This window comes from Tachyglossus aculeatus, chromosome X1, assembly GCF_015852505.1.
Source record: "Tachyglossus aculeatus isolate mTacAcu1 chromosome X1, mTacAcu1.pri, whole genome shotgun sequence".
NCBI classification, from domain to species: Eukaryota; Metazoa; Chordata; class Mammalia; order Monotremata; family Tachyglossidae; genus Tachyglossus; species Tachyglossus aculeatus.
In genome coordinates this window covers 83,754,856-83,776,620 of record NC_052101.1, presented here as the reverse complement: position 1 = coordinate 83,776,620, position 21,765 = coordinate 83,754,856, and the positions used below count along the sequence as shown (strand labels likewise).

General features: G+C 45.4%; 1 protein-coding gene across 6 annotated transcripts in view; it reads left to right on the top strand.

Moving 5' to 3' along the window:
- CFAP92 (cilia and flagella associated protein 92 (putative)) overlaps positions 1-21,765 on the top strand; it is an 84,071-nt gene that overhangs the window by 54,404 nt on the left and 7,902 nt on the right. For 5 of the 6 annotated variants that reach the window (XM_038740824.1, XM_038740822.1, XM_038740821.1 and 2 more), the window contains exons 14-18: positions 3,648-3,806; positions 9,923-10,135; positions 10,454-10,583; positions 13,126-13,286; positions 18,107-18,303. In XM_038740824.1, the coding sequence (XP_038596752.1) occupies positions 3,648-3,806; positions 9,923-10,135; positions 10,454-10,583; positions 13,126-13,286; positions 18,107-18,303 (860 nt within the window). The remainder of the gene's footprint in view (positions 1-3,647; positions 3,807-9,922; positions 10,136-10,453; positions 10,584-13,125; positions 13,287-18,106; positions 18,304-21,765) is intronic. The other variant, XM_038740825.1, reaches the window with a different exon arrangement.

Genomic DNA, 21,765 nt, shown 5'->3' with positions numbered 1-21,765 from the left:
TTGACACCCACAACACCACATTGTCTACCAAACTCCACTCACCTACTCCCCTGTCCCTTCACCGATCTCTTACCACTAACGTACAGCCCTGGATCACCTCTACACTCCACTTCCTTTGCTCCCATGAATGAGCTACAAAGTGCTGCTGGTGGAAATCCAGAAATCAGGTTGACATCATCTATTTCGACTTCATCCTTCCCTGCTTTAACTGCCTGGCAGCATTATTTCTCCATCCTTATTGACTCCCATGTCCATTGCTCTTGCCAGTTATTTCAACCATTTAATTTCCTCCTCAAATCCCGTATCCCTCTGCCCACCCCACATGTCTTGCCCCTAATAACTTGGCCATGGACTTTATGGAGAAAATTGAAACCATCAGGCATGATCTGCCTAAAGTCTTCCCTGTTCCTCTCCAGTACCTCCTTCCCCTTCTTTGACTTTCCCATCTTTCCCTGCCATATCTCAAAAGGAGATCTCCCACCTCTTCTCAAAATCCACAGCCTGCACCTGTGCCTCCGACTCCATCCTTTCACACCTTATCAAAGTGCTTGGCCCCTCCTCTCTCCCCTCCCTGACCACCACTTTCAACTGTTCACTTTTCCAATGGCTTTTTCCCCACTGCTTTCAAATGTGCACATGTATACCTAAAAAAACCTTCCCTTGACCCTGTGACTCCTTCCAGTTATTGCTCCATCTCCCTCCAACCATTCCTCTCCAAACTCCATGAGTGAGATGTCTACACTCACTCCCCTCCAATTCTGTCCTTGATCCCATCCAGTCTGGCTTCCGGCCCTTTCACTCCATGGGAAACTGCCCTCTAACGGGTCACAAGTGATCTCCTTCTTGCCAAATCCAATGGCCTGTAATCCATCCTAATTCTCCTTGAATTATCATCTGCCTTTGATACTGTCAACCACCACCTTCTCCTGGAAACATTATCCAACCTTGGTTTCACTGACACTGGCCTCTCCTGGTTCTCCTCCTATCTCTGGCCACTCATTCTCAATCTCTTTTGCAGGCTTCTGCTCTTTCTTCCACTCCCCTAACTGTGGAAATCCCTCAAGGCTCAGTTGTGGGTCCCCTTCTATTCTCCATCTATACCCACTCCCTTGGAGAACTCATTTGCTCCCATGGCTTCGACTACCATCTCAATGGGGATGATTCCCAAATCTACATCTCCAGCCCTGATTTCTCTCCTCCTCTGCAGTCTCACATTTCCTCCTGCCTTAAGGACATCTCTACTTGGATGTCCCACCGACACCTGAAACTTAATATTTCCTAAACAAAACTTCTCATCTTCCCACCCCCAACCTTGCCCTCCCCCTGCCTTTCCCATCACTGTTGACAGCACCATCATCCTCTTTGTCTCACTTGGGTCTGCACCCTTTGTTTGCCCCATGGCATTTATGTACATATCTGTAATTCACTTATGTATACTAATGTCTGCTTCCCCCTCTAGACTGTAAGCTCTTTGTGAGCAGGGAACGTGTCTACCAACTCTGTTGTAGGTATCTCTCCCAAGTGCGTGATACAGAGCTCTGCACACAGTATTCAATAAATGTGATTGGTTAATGTAGGCGACGCTGGGGGAACTTCTGTAAATGTCAGATGTGACGTCTGCAGTAGATCCAGCTTTCGTAGCAATAGTTGCTCTAAAAACCTGCAGTTTGGTGTGAGTCCTGAAGCCACAATAGTGTCACACTGTTTTCCAGAGGACAGTCGACAGTCTACCTTCTTGACTTTGTTTTCTACCTTGTTGGCTATCTGTATCATTGGACAGTTGTGCTGCCTAGATGTCAGACAGCAGCGATAGCTTTCATCTCTGGGTTGCCAAATGGAGATCCTTGGCTGTATACAGGGTTTTTTCCAGGTGTAAGATGATGCTTAACCCCACTCTTCTTTAGTGTAATTGTCAGTCTGTAGTACGTTACTGATTCTGAGAAGTGGTTTGTGATCATCTGTGTGTCTTTTTGAGTGTGTACGTCCATAACAGTTGTCAGCATAGAAGAGTTCCTGGCTGACTGATTCAAGAACTTTCAGGGATGCTCTAAGCATGTTTCGGTAAAGAGTTTCCTAAGGGATCAGAATCATATTCTTACACCGGCAACTAGATTCCCTCCTGTGTCCCTGATCATGGCTGTATAGAATGGGTCGGACAAGGCTGGTCCAGAAGGGAGAGCGAGTCAGGGAAAAAGAGGGGCTTAATAGGGGAAGGTCTCTTGGAGGAGATGTGACCTTAATAAAGCTTTGAAGGTGGAAGGAGTGGTGGTGTAGTGTATATGGCAGTAGAGGGAGTTCCAGGCTAAAGGGAGGAAGTGGGAAAGGGGTCAGCAGTGAGATAGAGGAGATCACGGCAGAGTGAGTAAACTGGCACTAGAGGAGCGAAGTTTGTAGTCTGGGCTGTAGTAGAATAGTGAGGTCAGGTAGAATGGGGCGATATGATTAAGTGCTTTAAAGCTGATTGGAAAGGAGTTCCTGTTTCATGCCAAAGGAATGGGCAGCCATCGGAGGTTCTTGAGGAATGGGGTAACATGGACTGAAGGTTTTTGCTGAAAAATAATCCATGCAGCAGAGCAAAGTATGGACTGGAGTGGAGAGAGACTGGAGGCTGGGAGGTCAGTGAAGAGGCAGATGCAGTAGCCATGGTGGGGTAGGATAAGTGCTTGGATCAGCATAGTAGCAGTTTGAAGGGAGAGGAAAGGGTGGGGTTTTAGCAATGTTGTGAAGGTAGAACCAACTGGATTTGGAGAGAGATTGAATATATTGGTGGAATTAGAGAGATGAGTCGAGGACAACGCCAAGGTTATGGGCTTGTGAGATAGATGTCCCCAGTGATGGGAAAGACATGGGGAGGACAGGGTTTGAGTGGAAAGATGAGTTCAGTTTTTGACATGTTTAGTTTGAGGTGTCAGCAGGACATTGTACTCACCCAAGGGCTTACTGCAGTGCTCTGAACACAGTAAGCGCTCAGTAAGTAAAATTGAATGAATGAATGAATGAATAACATCCAGGTAGAGATGTCCTAAAGGCAGGAGGAAATATGAGACTGCAGGAAAGGAGAGAGATTAAAGCAGGAGATGTAGATTTAGGAATCATCCCCATAGAGGTGGTAGTAGAAGCTATGGGAGGAAATGAGTTCTCCAAGGTAGTGGGTGTAGATGGAGAAAAGAAGGGGACCCAGAACTGAGCCTTGAGGAACTCCCACTGTTAAGGGTGGGAGGCAGAGGAGGAGCCACCATAAGAAACAAAGAGACTGAGAAGGAGTAGTCAGAGAGATTGGAGAAGACAAGAGGAGACAGTGACAGTAAAACCAAGGTTGGCTAAAGTTTCAAGGAGAAGGTGGTGGTCCAAAGTGTCAAGGGCAGATGAGAGGTTGAGGAGGTTTAGGATAGAGTAGAGGCCATCAGATTTGGTGAGAAGGTCAATGGTTACTTTAAAGAGGTTCGTTTCTGTGGAGTGAAGGGGGCAGAAACCAGATTGGAGGGGATCTAGGAAAGAATTGGAGGAAAGAAAGTGGAGACAGCATGTGTAAACAACTCTCTCAGGAAATTGGGAGAGAACCAGCATTGCAATAAAACTAGTCTTTTGAACTATAGATAAAACTTGAGCCTTAGGTATAAGTAGTCCACATTTTTTTATCTTTTCAGAAGAACATTGAAGCTGTCCCTCAAAACCAGAAAGCATTGCCAAGGACTGAAATAATCAGGCTTTTTCCTACTGATGGCAAGTCAGTCTACAATTACAGTACCCAAAACCTGAACTCTTCTGAGCTTGCAAAGCAGCATCTCTGTCGGAAAATGGCCATGGTGAGTGCCCGACACATATTGAAGCAGCAGTATCACTGCATGTGCATTTGTCTGGGATCCCTGACCATTATTCGAATGGGCGAGGAACATTGAAATGTACTTCACATCCCTGGGGGAGGGGGAGCTTATACTGGGGAAAGAGAGGGGAAACAGCTTTTAAGGACCTTTTTATAAGTTTAATATCATTTCTCAAATAATTTCTCCTTGGAACTGCCATGCATGGGAAAATCTGTGGAGAAAGTCTCAGAGAAGCAACTTTAAATGTACAACTTTAAATGCCCCCCCCCCCCCAAGTCCTTTCTTACCCCTCATGTGCCACTGTCTGGGGATGACTAAGTACAGATCTCTACTTCCCAGGAGACAATTTGCAAAGGACTTTTTGTGGCTGAAGCTCAAATTGGAGGTAGGGCGTGGGTCACCACTCTCCTACCACCCTTACCTAGTCTGGAAGGCTGATACTGCAACTGCATTTCATTAAACTTTTAAAGGCTCTACTTCTAGGAAGGAGCATGGCCTAGGGGATAGAGAATGGGTCTGGGAGTTAGAAAGACCTGGGTTCTAATCCCGGCTCTGCCACTTGCTTGTTTGTGTGAGCTTGGGCAAGTCACTTATCTTCTCTGTGCCTCAGTCATCTCATCTGTAAAATGGGGATCTAGACTACTAGCCCTTTGTGGGACAGGGACTGTCCCCAACTCAATTATCCTGTATCTCCCCCAGCGCTTAGTACAGTTCCTGGCACTCAGTATGCGCTTAACAAATGTACGTATTTATTATTCTATTTATTTTGTTTGTACTAGGGGATAGAGAATGGGTCTGGGAGTTAGAAAGACCTGGGTTCTAATCCCATCTCTGCCACTTGCTTGTTTGTGTGAGCTTGGGCAAGTCACTTATCTTCTCTGTGCCTCAGTCACCTCATCTGTAAAATGGGGATCTAGACTACTAGCCCTTTGTGGGACAGGGACTGTCCCCAACTCAATTATCCTGTATCTCCCCCAGCACTTAGTACAGTGCCTGGCACTCAGTATGCGCTTAACAAATGTACGTATTTATTATTCTATTTATTTTATTTGTACATATTTATTCTAATTATTTTATTTTGTTAATATGTTTTGTTTTGTTCTCTGTCTCCCCCTTCTAGACTGTGAGCCCACTGTTGGGTAGGGACCGTCTCTATATGTTGCCAACTTGTACTTCCCAAGCGCTTAGTACAGTGCTCTGCCCACAGTAAGTGCTCAATAAATACGATTGAATGAATGAATGAAGGGCATGTAGTAAGCACTTAACAAATACCAAAATTATTATTATCATTACTATTAAGAAGAATAAAGAAATTAGAACCATCAAGGGAGAGTTGGTGGGCTTTTTGACTGTTTCATAAACCATTTGGGATTGATCTAGTGGTGCAGAAAACACATTAGGCTTTGCATCATTTTATTAAACCAATAATCTTGATTTACTGACAGTACAAGTACATCCTCTTTGAAAGGATATTGGGAGTTCCCTGCTGGGGAAGTGAAGTTGTCTGCTGCTTTTGCATCTGTCATCACTCTCTTAGCACAAGCAGAGCACCCCTGGTTCAGAGTGCCAACAACAATGAGAAGCAGGTTTGCCTAGTGGATAGAGCATGGGTCTGGGAGTCAGAAGGACCTGAGTTCTAATTCCGGTTCCACCACTTATTTGCTTTGTGACCTTGGGCAAGTCACGTCATTCATCTGTGCCGTAGTTTCATTATCAATAAAATGGGGATTAAGACTGTGAGCCCTATGTGGGACAGGAACTGTGTCCAACCTATTATCTTGTGTCTACCCCAGCGCTTAGAACAGTGCCTGGCACATAGTAAGTGCTTAACAAATACCACAATTATTATTAGTAATCACTATTATTACTACCCACAGTGCCCCTCCTAGCCTATTGGCCCAGGCTTTGGGCTGAAGGCAGTCTAAAAATTGCTCTTTCCACTCCAGGGTCAGGGTCTCCCCTAGAGGAGGAGGGGGTGCTTTGCACCCATTTTTTGGCCCTGGAGTGGAATTGAGAGCTGCACAGTGTGGATTTTAGAAACCTTCCCTGCCTCCAGCCCAAACGTCTCAGTAAAACTCTGGAGGCAGGCCACATGAGTCCTGAGTATGTGGCACAATCAGCCTGTTGTTGTATTTTTAATGGTGTTTAAGTGCTTACTATTTACTAGGCACTTTACTAAGTGCCAGGGTAGATACAAGCTAATCAGGTTGGACACAGTCCATGTCTCATATGGGGCTCACATTCTTAATCCCCATTTTACAGTTGAGGTAACTGAGGCCAGAGAAGTGAAGTGATTTGCCCAAGGTCACACAGCAGAAATATTGCGGAGCTGGGATTGGAACCTGGGTCCTCTGACTCCCAGGCCCGTGCTCTTTCCACTAGGTCACATTGCTTTTCATCTGTTAAGGGTGACGTGGTCACTCTAAAAGATTCAAGCAAATAGAAAGGTAATTGAATCCTCATCCTTTGTTTTGACTGCATCTCTCACCAAGACAGGAGCTGTATGCAGTCAGTCCATCAGTAGCATTTAGTGACCACACACTATGTACAGAGTACTGTACTAAGTGCTTGGAACAGAATAATAGCGTTAAAGATCTTAGAGTTCGACAGGGGAAGCAGACTAGAAAAAATATTACAGATAGGAGGAAGAAGAGAGTGGAGAGATGCATATGCGGGTAAGAGCTTATATAGTAGCATAGGTCTAGGGACTATGCTATCCCTGTACTATCTCACGCCCCTTTCCAGTTCAACAAGAGAGCTTAGTGCTAGCCCGACCCAGTTTCATAGGCCCACTGGGCTAAAAATAGCCCCTCTCCAGCTCAGAGAATAGGATGGCAGGGGCTAGAAGAGGTGCCCAAGTCCCATTTATAACACTGTGGTGCTGGTGCAGGGAAGTTCCTCTCCTGTCGTTCTGGATTTGGGACAGGTGTCCCAAAATTAACCCATTAACTGGGCTTTAGGGGACACTTAGTCAATCAGTCAATACTATTCTGTTTATTTTGTTAATGATGTGCATATAGCTTTAATTCTATTTGTTCTGATGATTTTGACACCTGTCTACATGTTTTGTTTTGTTGTCTGTCTTCCCCTTCTAGACTATGAGCCTGTTGTTGGGTAGGGACCGTCTCTATATGTTGCCGACTTGTACTTCCCAAGCGCTTAGTACAGTGCTCTGCACACAGTAAGTGCTCAATAAATACGATTGAATGAATGAATCAGTGGTACTTATTGAGTGCTTACTGTGTGCAGAGCAATTTGTTGAAACCTTGGGAGAGTATAATATAGTCCTCACCCTACAGGAGAATCCCAGATACCAGATAAAGAAGCAGCATGGCTCAGTGGCAAGAGCCCAGGCTTGGGAGTCAGAGGTCATGGGTTCTAATCCCAACTCCGCCACTTGTCAGCGGTGTGACTTTGGTCAAGTCACTTGACTTCTCTGGCCTCAGTTCCCTCATCTGTAAAATGGGGATTAAGACTGTGAGCCCCACGTGGGACAACCTGATCACCTTGTATCCCCCCCCAGCGCTTAGAACAGTGCTTCACACATAGTAAGTGCTTAACAAGTGCCATTATTATTATTATTAGCTCCCCAGGAGCCCCTCCTTTCTTGCAGTCCCAGATATGAGGCATAAAATGGACTACAATAGTCCCCTTTATCTCAGAGAGGGGAAACTTCTAATAATAATAATTGTGACATTTGTTAAGTACTTACTATGTGCTGAGTGCAGTACTAAACGCTGGGGTAGATACAAGGTAATCAGGTCCTACATGGAGCTCACAGTTTAAGTAGGAGGGAGAACTGGTATTTTTTTAAAATGATATTTGTTAAGCATTTACTGTGTGCCAGGCACTGTATTAAGCACTGGGGTACAGGTTGGACACAGTCCATATCCCACATAAGGCTCACAGCCTTAATTCCCATTTTACAGATGAGGGAACTGAGGCCCAGGGAAGTGGAATGGCTTGCCCAAGATTACAGAGCAGCAAGTGGCGGAGCTGGGATTAGAACCCGGTTCCTCTGATGCCCAGGCTCTTTCCACTTAACCACGCTGCTGCTTCTATGTGTTCTGAGGCCAAACATCCTAATTATTGGATCAGAAACCTAATAACATCACTGTTGAATGGAACCTTGCATGTGTTGGCTGTGGGGAGGGTTACCCAGTGACTAAGGAGGTCCCCTTCCTCTCCTCCCAAAATGCCTGGAAACAAGAGCTTCCTCACCTAGCAATAGTGGTTGGGCAACAGTCCTTTAAAACATTTAACACCTGAAAAGGTTGTGTCAGTTTGGACCAGGGATGGCCTTCCCTAGAACGGAGAGTGCCCCAAGGACTATTCTCTTTCAGTAGGAATTTAGTATGACTGTTATTGGTTATTTTACCAATAACCAATTGGTTATTGGAGGAGGGTGTTGGGTGCCTAATGGGTTGTGACATTACCAATGAGGTGCCTATGTTGTGCATTGCCTGGGATGGAGGAGGATGTGGGAAATTGGGGAGGGAGTGTGGGGGGCTGATTGTTAATTTGGGGCTGGGGGGAGGGTCGGAGGTGGGAGGGCCTGGAGGCTGAGGGCTGCCCTGGCTGGTTGGGGGAAAGTTTGGGGGAAACTTGGTCTGGGGGACAATGTGGACTGGTTTTGGGGTGACTGCTGGACCTTGGGTTGAGGGTCCCCTAGGGCCGGGACAGAGGACGCCTTACTGACAGACGCATGGGGCGTGTGGGCTGAGTGTCGGGTGATGCATGCTTACTGTCTGTCTGGATGTCTGTCTACACCTTTGTGTATCTGAACGTTGGTCTGTCTGTCCCACTCCCTCTAATAATCATTGTAATAATGTATTTGTTAAGTGCTTACCATGTGCCAAGCACTGTTATAAACGCTAGGGTAGATACAAGGTAATCAAGTCCCACATGGGACTCACAGTCTTCACCTCCATTTTACAGATGAGGTCACTGAGGCACAGAGAAGTCAAGTGACTCGTCCAAAGTCACACAGCTGATAAGTGGCAGAGCTGGGATTAGAGCCCACAATGTCTGACTCCTAAGCCTGGGCTCTTTCCACTAAACCACGCTGCTTCTCTAGTATCTGGGACACTGTCCTCTCCAACCATGAGAAGCAGCACGGCCTAGTGGGTAGAGTCCCCCTTTTAGACTGTCCCCCCCCTTTTAGACTGTCCCCCTTTTAGACTGTGAGCCCACTGTTGGGTAGGGACTGTCTCTCTATGTTGCCAACTTGTACTTCCCAAGCGCTTAGTACAGTGCTTTGCACACAGTAAGCGCTCAATAAATATGATTGATTGATTGATTGATTATTTTTCTGAATTCACTGTTATTTTTTTCACTGCGTGTTGGTCCCCAACCCTGTGCATCTTCCCCTTCAGATTTTGAGTCTTCCGAGGATCCTGGAGTGTGTCCGAATCAATGACTTTGTATTTCATTCCAGAGCTTTGTAGGCAGGGTTTCATATGTTGTAAGCCCTTAATATATGCCATTAAGGCTAACAGTGCAACAGTTACAATGAACAAAAGTCAAACCAAAACCCAATAGGGCCAGTGTCTTGGCAGGACCTCTCGTCTTTACCAGATTAGGACAATGATGTAGTCATCACTAATCAAGAAATTATGTCTAGGGGATAGAGCACAGGCCTGGGAACCAGAAGGACCTAGATTCTAATCCTGGCTCTGCCACTTGTCTACTGAGTGACCTTGGGCAAGTCACTTCACTTCTCTGTGCCTCAGTGACCTCACCTGTAAAATGGGGATTCAGACTGGGAGCCAAATGTGGGACATGGACTGTGTCCAACCTGATTAGTTTGTGTCTAACCCAGCGCTTAGTATAGTGCCTGGCATAGAGTAAGCACTTAAAAGATACTATAAAAAGCTTTAATAACTCAGACATATTTTATGACCACAATAAATAAGAAATTCCTTAGCTATAAAACCTATATCCCTTTCAAATTCTGCTGCTTAAAATCTAACCTCAAATGGTGAGATTCCAAAATATTCTGAATAGCCAGCAGTGTCCTCTTTGGTTTCATTACATTTGGCAGATCATGTTTTAGGGATGGAAAACTTATCATTTACAAATTTTTCTGATTTTTCTAGGAACCAGGGAAGCGGTTCACTTATTCTCAGCATTACTTGTCAGCCTCCATAGAGCCTGTAAAGTGGGAAGCTGAGTGGAAAAAATCCAGAGCGAAGACCAAGCATACCTGGCTCATATCAAAGAGCTTTCAGCTTCTAGGATTTCAGAAGAAGAGTGAATCTAAACTTCTCCCTAGTATTCCACCAACGAGTCCAGTGAAAGTATCAACAGAGGTAACAATCAGATGCAAAATATTCATAAATCTGTCTAGTCCTACCAATCAGAATAGAAGAAGAAGGTGCTACCCAGGTTTTTTCTTGTAGCTGTGAGAGAGAGTGTGCTGTGAATAAATTGTGCCTGAAGTTGTTGTGCCATTGAGAGGGGGAGCTGCAGTCAATCAGCGGTATTCGTCGAGTGCTTACTGTGTGCGGAGCAGTGGACTAAGTGCTTGGGATAGTACAATACAACAGTGCCATGCATGGCTAGGGTCGTCAAAGCCTGCTCTAAACCACGTATGTTTTGATTTTTAAAATACTCTCATTTTTATTTAGCGCCGTCTGGAGGCTAATCTGAATGTCAACATCTTGAAGTCTGGCCCGGATCAGGAAAAGCACTTAAATATCAATCTTGACAAGCCTTATTTACTCACTCCACTTGGCTCTTCCTCTTTTCACTCAAAAGGTAAAAATGCCATTTTAAAAGCTAAATTCTTCCACAGTCATTTCAGGATTTTCATTCTAATCCAAAGTAGTGTTTTCTTCAGTAGATTGAAATATATTTTTCTCCATAGTCACTTTTAGACCCACCGGAATTCTCAATGCTTGCAATGCATCGTGCTGAAAGAAAACATGATGTGAGCCAGTAGTCAGTTGTCCTTCAGAATGTGGGTAGTCTTATCAGGTGTAATTCTGGAGTAAAACAAACATAACAAACAAACAAAAACCTGGGGAAGTTGTGCTAATGCTGTGCCTGAAAGATTTCATATAAAGCTCTGGAATGTCTTGGTATTTCCAATTTTTGAAGAGTGAGAGAGTTGGAGAGGGTGGGGAAGCAGAGGAACAGAGAGAGAGACAGAGACACACACACACACACACACACACCCCACTCCACCCCCATGTATACATATGTAGTTCTTCCTCTCAAACAGCTGGCTGTAACTGGAAGGAAAGGTGCACAGCTGTAATTCCAGGCTCCATGCTCTTGCTACTAGCCTTTAAATCACATATTTGAATTACATATTTTAAATTATTCACATTAATGTTCTGTCTCCCCCTCTAGACTAAGCTCGTTGTGGACAGGCAATGTGTCTGCCAACTCTGTTGTACTCTCCCAAGCACTCAGTACCGTGCCCTGCATGTAGTAAGCTCTCAGTAAATACCACTGATGATACTGGTCTTACCCAGAGCAACTGGCCAAGGTTTTCAAGACAGGGAATTGGTTTTAGAGCAGCCCACTGAGAACCTTGGAGAGCATCCTTCAGCAGCACAGTAGTGATACCTCCAATTCAGAGCAGGAGACACAAGGTCATAGGCAGAGGTGAGAGAGGGTTGACTTTGGTTGGGTCTCTCTTTCCCCTCGCCCCCCACTCCTGTTCCCCCCTCCCCCTTCCCTCAGCCTCCTACCCTTGTGCCTTGACACTTGTCCTGTGCAGCTGCTCAAAATATATTTATAGTTGTCCTTCCTACTTGAAGAAGTCATTGCTGATGGCAAAAATGTACCCATTGGTATTAATGTGACTGAAAAAGCCAATGCGGAACCCACATTGCGCACATACAAGGATTAAACTAGACCAAACGTTGAACGGGGGCTGCATGTGGCCTGTAATTTGAAGCTCGTTAAGGGCAGGAAATGTGTCTGTTTATTGTTATATCATACTCTCCCAAGCGCTTAAATACAAAGCTCTGCGCACAGTAAACGCTCAATAAATACGATTGAATGAATGAACGTATCTGGTATAAATGCTTTTCAAATAATAATAATGATGGTATTTGCTAAGTGCTTACTGTGTGCGAAACACTTCCAAATGCTGGGGTTGATAGAAGGTAGAGGTTGGCTCGCAGTCGTAATCCCCATTTTTACAGATGAGGGAACAGAGGCCCAGAGAAGTTAAGTGGCTTGCCCAAGGTCACACAGCAAAGTGGCGGAGTCGGGATTAGAACCCACATCCTCTGACTCCCAAGCTCGGGTCTTTCCACCAAGCCACGCTGCTTCTCTAATTTCACCCAATGTGGGCCTGTTCTATCTCCAGTAGCTCCCTACTACCACCCCGTGGTGGAACCGAGAATTGCCCGATCCAAAAATAGATCAGCCATTCCTCAGGTACCTAGGGATCTGGGATTGTCTGGTTTAGTCTATGGCCACATAGACCCGCGTGTGGAGGGCAGTCTTATTAGCAGGGAAAGGAGGAAGGGATCCTGCCCCTTTTCCACCTCTAAACTAACCAGAAGGTTGTGAGAGAGGTATGTGTTCTCTCCCTGTCACTGGTCAGTTCAATGCAAAAGCCTTATCCAAAAGATAAACCAAGCAGCAGCTAAGTATAGACTGGAGAAGGAGAAGCTGGAGGCAGGGAGTCCAGCAAAGAGGCTGATAACGGTAGTCAAGCAGGGATATGATGAGTGCGGGGACCAGAGTGGTGGCCATTTTGGTGGAGTGGAAAGAATGGTTCCTGGAAATGGTGTGGAGGGAAAACAGACTGGAGGTGGGAATTGAAAGAGAATAAGGAACCAAGGATAATGCCGAGGTTGTGGGTCTCAGAAACAGGCAGAACAGTGGTGGTTTCAACTGTGATGGGAGAGAGGACAGAAGCCAGGTCATAAGTAACCAGGTGGAAGAAGAGGCAAGGATAGGCCCAGAGGGTGGAATTGTGTGGGAGGCAGGGGGATAAGAAGAATGAGAGGCAGGGAGAGAGATGAAAAGGTGGGGAAAAGGGTACGTGTACACAAAATCCATTTAATTTATCCTCGATTTCAGCCAGTTTATTCTGTCCATCTAAACTGAGCATGTCCGTTAAGCAAGCAAATAGTGCAAATGTAGATTTCCTACTGTAGGTTCCAGAAGTGTCGTAGTTTTCCTTTTCAAATAGCAGGTTAAGTAGAGTGGAATAGAACCTTTTTTCAGCTATCCAGTAAGATAAAATTAACTGTTTTAAATAAACAACTTGGCTGAAATCACCCAATGCTTTTTGACAGTTTTATTTATTTAATGGGGATGGTTTTTTTTCCAGGAGTTGAATTGAGAGATGAGCACCATAAAGGCCCAGTGAAACATCAAAATATCAACCTGAAAAGCAGCCAGATAAAATGTTTGAGGGGGCATCAGGAAAAGCTAGTGAGATTTGAAGATGAGCCAAAGAACTCTAATCTGAAAAAATGTTTCTTCCTGAAGGTAAATGTCTTTGTGCCCCTGCCCACATGTGGATTTTTCAAGTGACTTAAATATTTTCATGTAAAACCTTGCTTGGAATGCAGTTCATTCTGTCAGTGCCCCTTCTAGGACTTTTCTGTTTGTGATTCAGGCGTCACAGCTAAAACAGATGGGCTGGTGGAGAACGCACTATAATAATTAGGGGGTTTGCTAAGCACTTACTCTGTGCTAAGCACCAAAATATATATAAGATAATCTGTGTAGTGCTGTTGGTTGGAAATCCAGACATCCGTCTGACCTTGTCCACATTAAATTCATTCTTACTTGCTTCAATTCTGCCCTCTCCTCTGCCCAGCACCAATATTTCTTAATTCACTCCCATACCCATTGCCCCCACCAGCTATTCCAGGAATTTAACTCCCTCCTCAAATCTCCTGTCCCTCCCACTCCTGCCATCTGCTTCCCCTAATGACTTGGCCACATACTTTATTAACACAATTGAAACCATCAGGTGTGATCTCCCTAGAATCTCTCCTGTCCCCCTCCAGTCCCCACTTCCTCCGCCGCCCTTTTTGATTCTCCCAATATTTACTGCAGTATTTCAAGAAGAGATCTCTTGCCCCTTCTCAAAATCTTTATCCTCCACTTGTGCTTCTGACCCCATCCCTGCATAACTTATTAAAATACTTGCCCCCTCCCTTCTTCTCTCCTGGATTGCCACCATCAACCATTCACTCTCCAAACCATTCACTTTCCAACGGCTTCTTTCTCAGTGCTTTCAGACATGCCTACCTATCCCCTATCCTTAAAAAATCCTCCCTTGACCCCATGGCTCCCTCCAGTTATATTGCCCCAACTCCCTCCTACCATTCCTCTCCAAACTCCTTGAGCAAGTTGTCTTCACCTGCTGTCTCCACTTCCTCACCTCCAAATCTCTCCTTGATCTCCTCCACTCTGGTTTCTGCCCCCTCCACTCCATGGAAACAGTCCTCTCTGAGGTAACCAATGACCTTCTTTTCTCCAGATCTGATGGCCTCTCGACTCCATCCTAATCTTCTTAAGCCTCTCAATTGCTTTCAACAATGTGGACCACCCCCTTCTCTTTGAAACTTTATCCAACCTTGGCTTCATTGACACTGTCCTCTTAGCGCTTAGAACAGTGCTTGGCACATAGTAAGTGCTTAACAAATACCATTATTATTATTATTGGTTCACCTCCTGTCTCTCTGACCACTTCTTCTCAGTCTCTTTTGCTAGCTACTCCTCTGCCTCCCACCCTCTGACAGCGGGAATCCTTCGAGACTTAGTTCTGGGTCCTCGTCTATTCTCCATCTGCACCTTTTGGAGTACTCATTTGCTCCCTTGGCTTCAGCTGCCATCTTTATGCAGTTGATTTCTAGGTCTACCTCTCCAGCCCTGACCTCTCTTTTTCTGTGTAGTCTCGCATTTCCTCCTGTGTTCAGGAATGTCCTTCTGACACCTCAAACTAAACATGTCCAAAACAGAACTCCTCATCTTCCCTTCCCATCTCTTTTCCATCACTGTAGACAATACCACTGTCCTCCCTATTTCACAAGCCTGTACCCTTGGTGTTGTCCTTGACTCATCTCTCTCATTTTACCCATATATTCAATCTGTCACCAAGTCCTGTCTGTTCTCCCTTCTAAACATTGCTAAAATCTGCCCTTTCCTTTCTATCCAAACTGCTACCTCATTAATCCAAACACTTACCCCTTCCTGCCTTGACTACTTCAACTGCCTCCTCGCTGACCTCCCTGCCTTTGGTCTCTCCCCACTCCAGTCCATACTTCACCCTGCTGCCCAGATCATTTCTCTCAGGAGGCTTTCAGTCTGTTTCCCCACTCCTCAAAGACCTCAAGTGGTTGCCCATCCACCTCCACATCAAACAGAAACTCCTTACTGTCAGCTTTAAAGCACTCATTCAGCTCACCCCTCCTACTGTTACAGCCCAGCGCGTACCCTTCGTTCCTCTAGTGCCAGCTTGCTGCTCACTGTGCCCCAATCTCATCTACCTCACTGCCGACTCCTTTCCTACATCCTCTCTCCCTGTCCATATATGCCAGACTACCACTTTCCCCTCCTTCAAAACCTTATTGAGGTTACATCTCCTCCAAGAGGCCCTCCCCAGTTAAGTTATTTTTCCCCTGGTTCCCTCTCCTTTCTGCATCATCTATATACTTGGATCTGTGACCTTTGGGCATTTGATATTCTCCCTTAGCACTTATAATAATAATAATGATGATGATAGCATTTGTTAAGCTCTTACCATGTGCCAAGCACTGTTCTAAGCACTGGGGGGGGGGGATACAAGGTAATCAAGTTGTCCCACATGGGGCTTACAGTCTTAATCCCCGTTTTCCAGATGAGGTAACTGAGGCACAGAGAAGTGAAGTGACTTGCCCGAAGTCACACAGCTGACAAGTGGCAGAGCCGGGATTAGAACCCATGACTTCTGATTTCCAAGCCTGTGCTCTTTCCGCTGAGCCATGCTGCTTCTCAGTATAGATGGGGATATGATATGTAGATATGTACTAGATATGTAATAGATATGTACATATCTATGTTATATATTGATATGAATGTCTGTCTCTCCCTCTAGACTGTACGTTCTTTGTGGGCAGGGAGCATGTCTACCAACTCTTTTGTATTGTACTCTCCCAAGCGCTTAATACAATGCCCTGCACACAGTAAGCACTCAATAAATACCATTGATGATGAAGATAATCATGCCTGATCCAGTTCCTGTCCCACATGGGACTCAGTTTAAAGCCCCTGGGAAACTTGAGGAGAGATATCTTGAATATTCCTAATTATTTCAAAGAGGAAGTCCACTTTCACATCTACTAGTTACAGGACAGAGGCCATGTTTTCTCAGAATTGTGATAAACCCGAAACAGAAAAAAATAATACTTCTCTTTACCCTCTCTCTCTCCCTTCCTCCACCAATCAGAGGCTGTCCGGATTTGCTTTGCTAAACATATAAAGCTGCATGGGTGGGCTCCATCCAACCCCTTCTTTTGTTAGGTGAGGTTTCCAGGAAATTGAAATGAGACATTGAGTAACTCAGAGAATGAAAATGTAAAACTCATTTGCACAAAGAAAATGGAACCTCTCTTCACCCGGCCATCCCCTTACCTCCTTAGAAGAGCCCTTTTAGAAAGAAAAACTAGATGAATTGTCAAGCTGTTTCTTTTTTTTTCATTGAACTTGTTTGATTACTGGCCACTTCATTTTTTTGTTTTGCAGCTGGACAGAGCATTAGGCTTTAGGTTGCAGTAGGTACCTTTCTTATGCCCTTATCTCTCTTCTCCAAATGATGACGTAACTGCTTCTTTCCTGATTATAAATCTTGGCTAAATTTATAGAAAGACACCCCCCACACCACTTTCCTAGTGTCAGCACAGGTCCTCTGGGGCACGGGCATGCATGCTGTATACCAACCCAAGGGAGCAAAGCAATAGGATGCATTCATTCATTGTCATATTTATTGAGCACTTACTGTGTGCAGAGCACTGTACTAAGTGCTTGGGAAGTATAAGTTGGCAACATATAGATATGGTCCCTACCCAACAGCGGGCTCACAGTCTAGAACGGGCTCACAGTCATAACTTTCTGATGCCATTTACTTGTACACCCAACAGGCAAGTACCACTTGGTTGCCCCACATTTTGTTGGAAGTCAAGTAACTCCATCCCCACATTGAACCGTAAGCTCAACATGCCCAAAACTCCTCTCCTTTCCTCTACTGCCAGCTTTGCTTCTCACTGCCCCACAAACTCACAACCTTGATGTCATCTTTGACTCCTCAATTACTCCCATAATTCATTCCACCTTTGTGTTGCTATTTTTTCCTCAGTAATATTTCCTCTCCATTCAAGAGCGAGGACCTGGGTTCTAATCCCAGTTCCATCATTTTGCTGCTGTGTGATCTTGGGGAAGTCACTTAACTTCTCTAGGCCTCCTTCCTCATCTGTAAAATGGGGATTCAGTACCTGTTCTCCCTCTCCCTTAGACTGTGAGCCCCAAGTTTGACAGGGATTGTGTCTGATCTGATTGTATTGTGTCTACCCCACCTGATTAGCTTGTGTCTACCCCAGTGTTTAGTACAGTGCCTGGCACATAGTAACTACTTAACAAATACCATAAAAAGTGGGGAGTGGTGCTGGAAGGGATTTGTTCCCCATCCTGTTTACCCCTGCTGGGTCTGTGGGTCTGGAGCCACTAGAAATCAGGAGCGGATCGGCCTGAGTTGGATACAGATTCTTGCAACTGTAGGTCACTTGACTGATTGAAGATTTTCCCAAGGGAGTCATTATCTATTAACTTTGGACATATATTCTGAATTAGGTGCAATAAAATGAGTGGGTAAAATACTGCACTTCTGAAATTGAAGTGCCCTAAAAGAAATACTTAAAGAAGGAGACGTATGTACAGTTCTGTACCTGGTCAGTTTAGTTTCTGTAAACTAGTGCTATTCCTGCATCAAATTGCATCAGTGTTCATCAATGATCCATCCATTTCCAAGACTGGAAATTAGACTCCACTCCCATCCACCACCTACTGAAGGAAAGTATTTGGGGTTGGGGCTGGGAGCTATTCAGCACATTGGCAAGGGGTTGGGGGGTGGGGGGTGCATTTCATGTATTTGGTTTGGTTTTTAACATTACTAAAGGTTGGACGTGATGGATAGCCTCTGCCTCTCCCAACTATCTTTGGCATAGCAGCATCATTGTGGAGGAGAGCGTTTGAAGACTGCTCCAACTAACCAGCTATTGATGATTTGATTTGGTTACTGCATTAAATTCCTTGTTTTTCCTAAGGCCAACCAACCTCTGTCAGATGAATACGAACCGCTTGACCGTTCAGGAGGCAAGGAGACAGAGGAAATAAGGAGAAGCTGTGCAAGTGGCTCTTCTCTAAGCAAGCTGACCAACCAAGGTTCCAAGTGTAATGAAAGTACAGTGTCCCAGCAGAACACAGAACAGAAGACACATGAAGGGCACACAGGAGATTCCAAGTAAGTCTTTGAGGACAGGGTTAGCTACCTTGCGATCCAACCCACCTCGGGGGTCCATTGTCCCTTCCTCCCTATTCCATGCATGGCCTCATCTGTGGTGAGGAGTGACTGAAACAGAGGCAGGAAAGAGGGAAGGAGCACCTTCCAGGTTTATAACCTGCCCCAAGGCTCATTGAAGGCTCTTAGAGACACCAGATCTGGTGACCCACATAGAAAACCTTCTGGCTGCTGTTGCTATTCGGACAATCCCGGTCAAAATCATTCACCATTACCATCAGTTAATATTCATTCATTTGTTCATTCAGTCGTACTTATTGAGCACTTACTGTGTGCAGATCACTATACTAAGCACTTGGGAGGGTACAATACAAGAATAAACAGACATTCCCTGCCCACAATGAGCTTACAGTCTAGAAATGGGTGAGACAGGCATCAATACAAATAAATAAATTACAGATATGTACATAAGTGCTGTGGGGCTGGGAGCGGGGGAAGAACAAAGGGAGCACAGAAGGGAATGGGAGAAGAGGAAGGTGCGGAGGGGGGGGCTTAGTCTGGGAAGGCCTCTTGGAGGAGATGTGCCTTCAATAAGGCTTTTAAGTGGGGGAGAGTAATTGTAATTTGAGGAGGGAGGGCGTTTCAGGCCAGAGGCAGGACGTGGGCTAGGAGTCCGGGGAGATTGAGGCCCAGGGAGAAGGTTAGCATTAGAGGAGCAAAGTGTGTGGGCTGGGTTGTAGAAGGAGAGTGGCGAGGTGAGGTAGGAAGGGGCAAAGTGGTGGAATGCTTTAAAGTGCTTTTAATACTAAAGTGTAGCCAGGACTAGTTCTTGTACAAAACAACTAATGGAGATAGAGCCTGCCATTTCTAGGCTTATTTTCTAGAGGCAAAACTTGATTTTAAAAAATTGACTCTTGATAAACAAACCTCCTCCAAGTGGCCCTCCCAGATTGATCTCTCATCTTTGCACTGTATTTTTAAAAAATCAATCAATAGTATTTATTGCGCGCTCACTGTGTGCAGACCACTGTACTAAGTACTTGCAGACTACAATAGAATAGTATAACAGAGTTGGTAGACACATTCTCTGCCCTTACCAAGCTTATAGTATTTTTTAAGCGCTTACTGTGCATTCAAGCACGTTCCAAGTGTTGGGGAAGATACAAGATGGTCAGGTTGGACACAGTCCCTGTTGCACATAGGACTCACAGTCTAAATTGGAGGGAGATTTAGAGAAGCAGCATGGCATAGAGCATTCATTCATTCAATCGTATTTATTGAGCGCTTACTGTGTGCAGAGCACTGTACTAAGCGCTTGGGAAGTACAAATCGGCAACATATAGAGACGACCCCTACCCAACAAGGGGCTCACAGTCTAGGAGAATAATTATGGTATTTTTTAAGTGCTTACTACATGCCGAGCACTGTTCTAAGTGCTGGGGTAGATACAAGGTAATCAGGTTGTCCCACGTTGGGCTCACAGTCTTAATCCCCATTTTACAGATGAGGTAACTGAGACACAGAGAAGTTAAGTGGTTTGCCCAAGGTCACACAGCGGACAAGTTGCAGAGCTGGGATTAGAACCCACATCGTCTGACTCCCAAGTCCGTGCTTTTTCCACCAAGCCACGCTGCTTCTCAGAGCACGGGTCTGGGAGTCAGAGGTCACGAGTTCTAATTCCGCCTCTGCCACTTGTCTACCCAGAGAAGTGCCTCATTTACCTTATCTGTAAAAAATGAGGATTGATACAGTGAACCCCACATGGGACAAGGACTGTGTCCAACTCGAGTTGGCTGTATCCACCCCAGCGCTTAGTTCAGTGCCTGTCACATAGTAAGTGCTTAACAAATACTATCATCATTATTATTATTATTATTATTATTATTATTATTATTATTATTTGACCCCCATTTTATAGATGAGGTAACTGAGGTTAACAGAAGTGGCTTGCCCAGGGTCACACAGCAGACAAATTGTGGTGGAGCAGGAATTAGAACCCAGGTCTTCTGACTTCCAGGCCCTTGGATCTTTCCCCTAGACAACTACTGCTTCCCTATTTCCACCCATACTGCCTTCTTAGCACTTATGTTGTCGCCTAAGCACTCGAGTTCTCACATCCCCCGGGGTGCTTTATACTATCTTTATACTCTTATTACTTCCTCCCACCTGTAAGTTCCTTGAGGGCAGGGATCAGTGTCTACTTAATTGGGTTATCCCAAGCCTTTGGTTCAGTGCTCTGTCCATAATGTGTCTATTCATTGTTATTTTGTACTCTCCCAAGTGCCTAGCACAGTGCTTTGCACACAGTAAGTGCTCAGTAAATACGATAGAATGAATTGAATGAACAGTAAATGCTCAAGAAACACCAGTGATTGATTGTGTCTTGTAGTGGCAGGTGCCTTTGTATTAGGTAGTCCAAGCCTGAGCAGGCAGCTGTCTCTCCACTTGCACAGAACCTCTGGTGGGGGCAGTGAGGAGAGAGGAAATAGATGTGTTGTTTGTTTTGTTTTATTGTCTGTCTCCCCCTTCTATTCATTCATTCAGTCGTATTTATTGAGTGCTTACTGTGTGCAGAGCACTGTACTAAGCGCTTGGGAAGTGCAAGTTGGTAACATATAGAGATGGTCCCTACCCAGTAGTCTAGAAGTCTAGTAGTCTAGACTAGTCACAGTCTAGAAGGGGGAGACAGACAACAAAACAACACATATTAACAAAGTAAAATAAATAGAATAGTAAATATGTACAAGTAAAATAGAGTAATAAATCTATACAGACATATATACAGGTGCTGTGGGGAGGGGAAGGAGGTAGGGTGGGGGGAGGGGGAAGGGGGGAGAGGAAGGAGGGGGCTCAGTTTGGGAAGGCCTCCTGGAGGGGGTGAGCTCTCAGTAGGGCTTTGAAGGGAGGAAGAGAGCTAGCTTGGCAGATGTGCAGAGGGAGGGCATTCCAGGCCAGGGGGAGGACATGGGCCGGGGGTCGACGGTGGGACAGGTGAGAACGAGGCACAGTGAGGAGGTTAGCGGCAGAGGAGCAGAGGGTGCGGGCTGGGCTGTAGAAGGAAAGAAGGGAGGTGAGTAGGAGGGGGCAAGGTGATGGAGAGCCTTGAAGCCGAGAGTGAGGAGTTTTTGTCTGATGCATAGGTTGACTGGTAGCCACTGGAGATTTTTGAGGAGGGGAGTAACATGCCCAGAGTGTTTCTGCACAAAGATGATCCCGGAAGCAGCGTGAAGTATAGATTGAAGTGGGGAGAGACAGGAGGATGGGAGATCAGAGAGGAGGCTGATGCAGTAATCCAGTTGGGATAGGATGAGAGATTGAACCAGCAGGGTAGCAGTTTGGATGGAGAGGAAAGGGCGGATCTTGGTGATGTTGCGGAGGTGAGACTGGCAGGTTTTGGTGACGGATTGGATGTGAGGGGTGAACGAGAGAGCGGAGTCGAGGATGACACCAAGGTTGCGGGCTTGC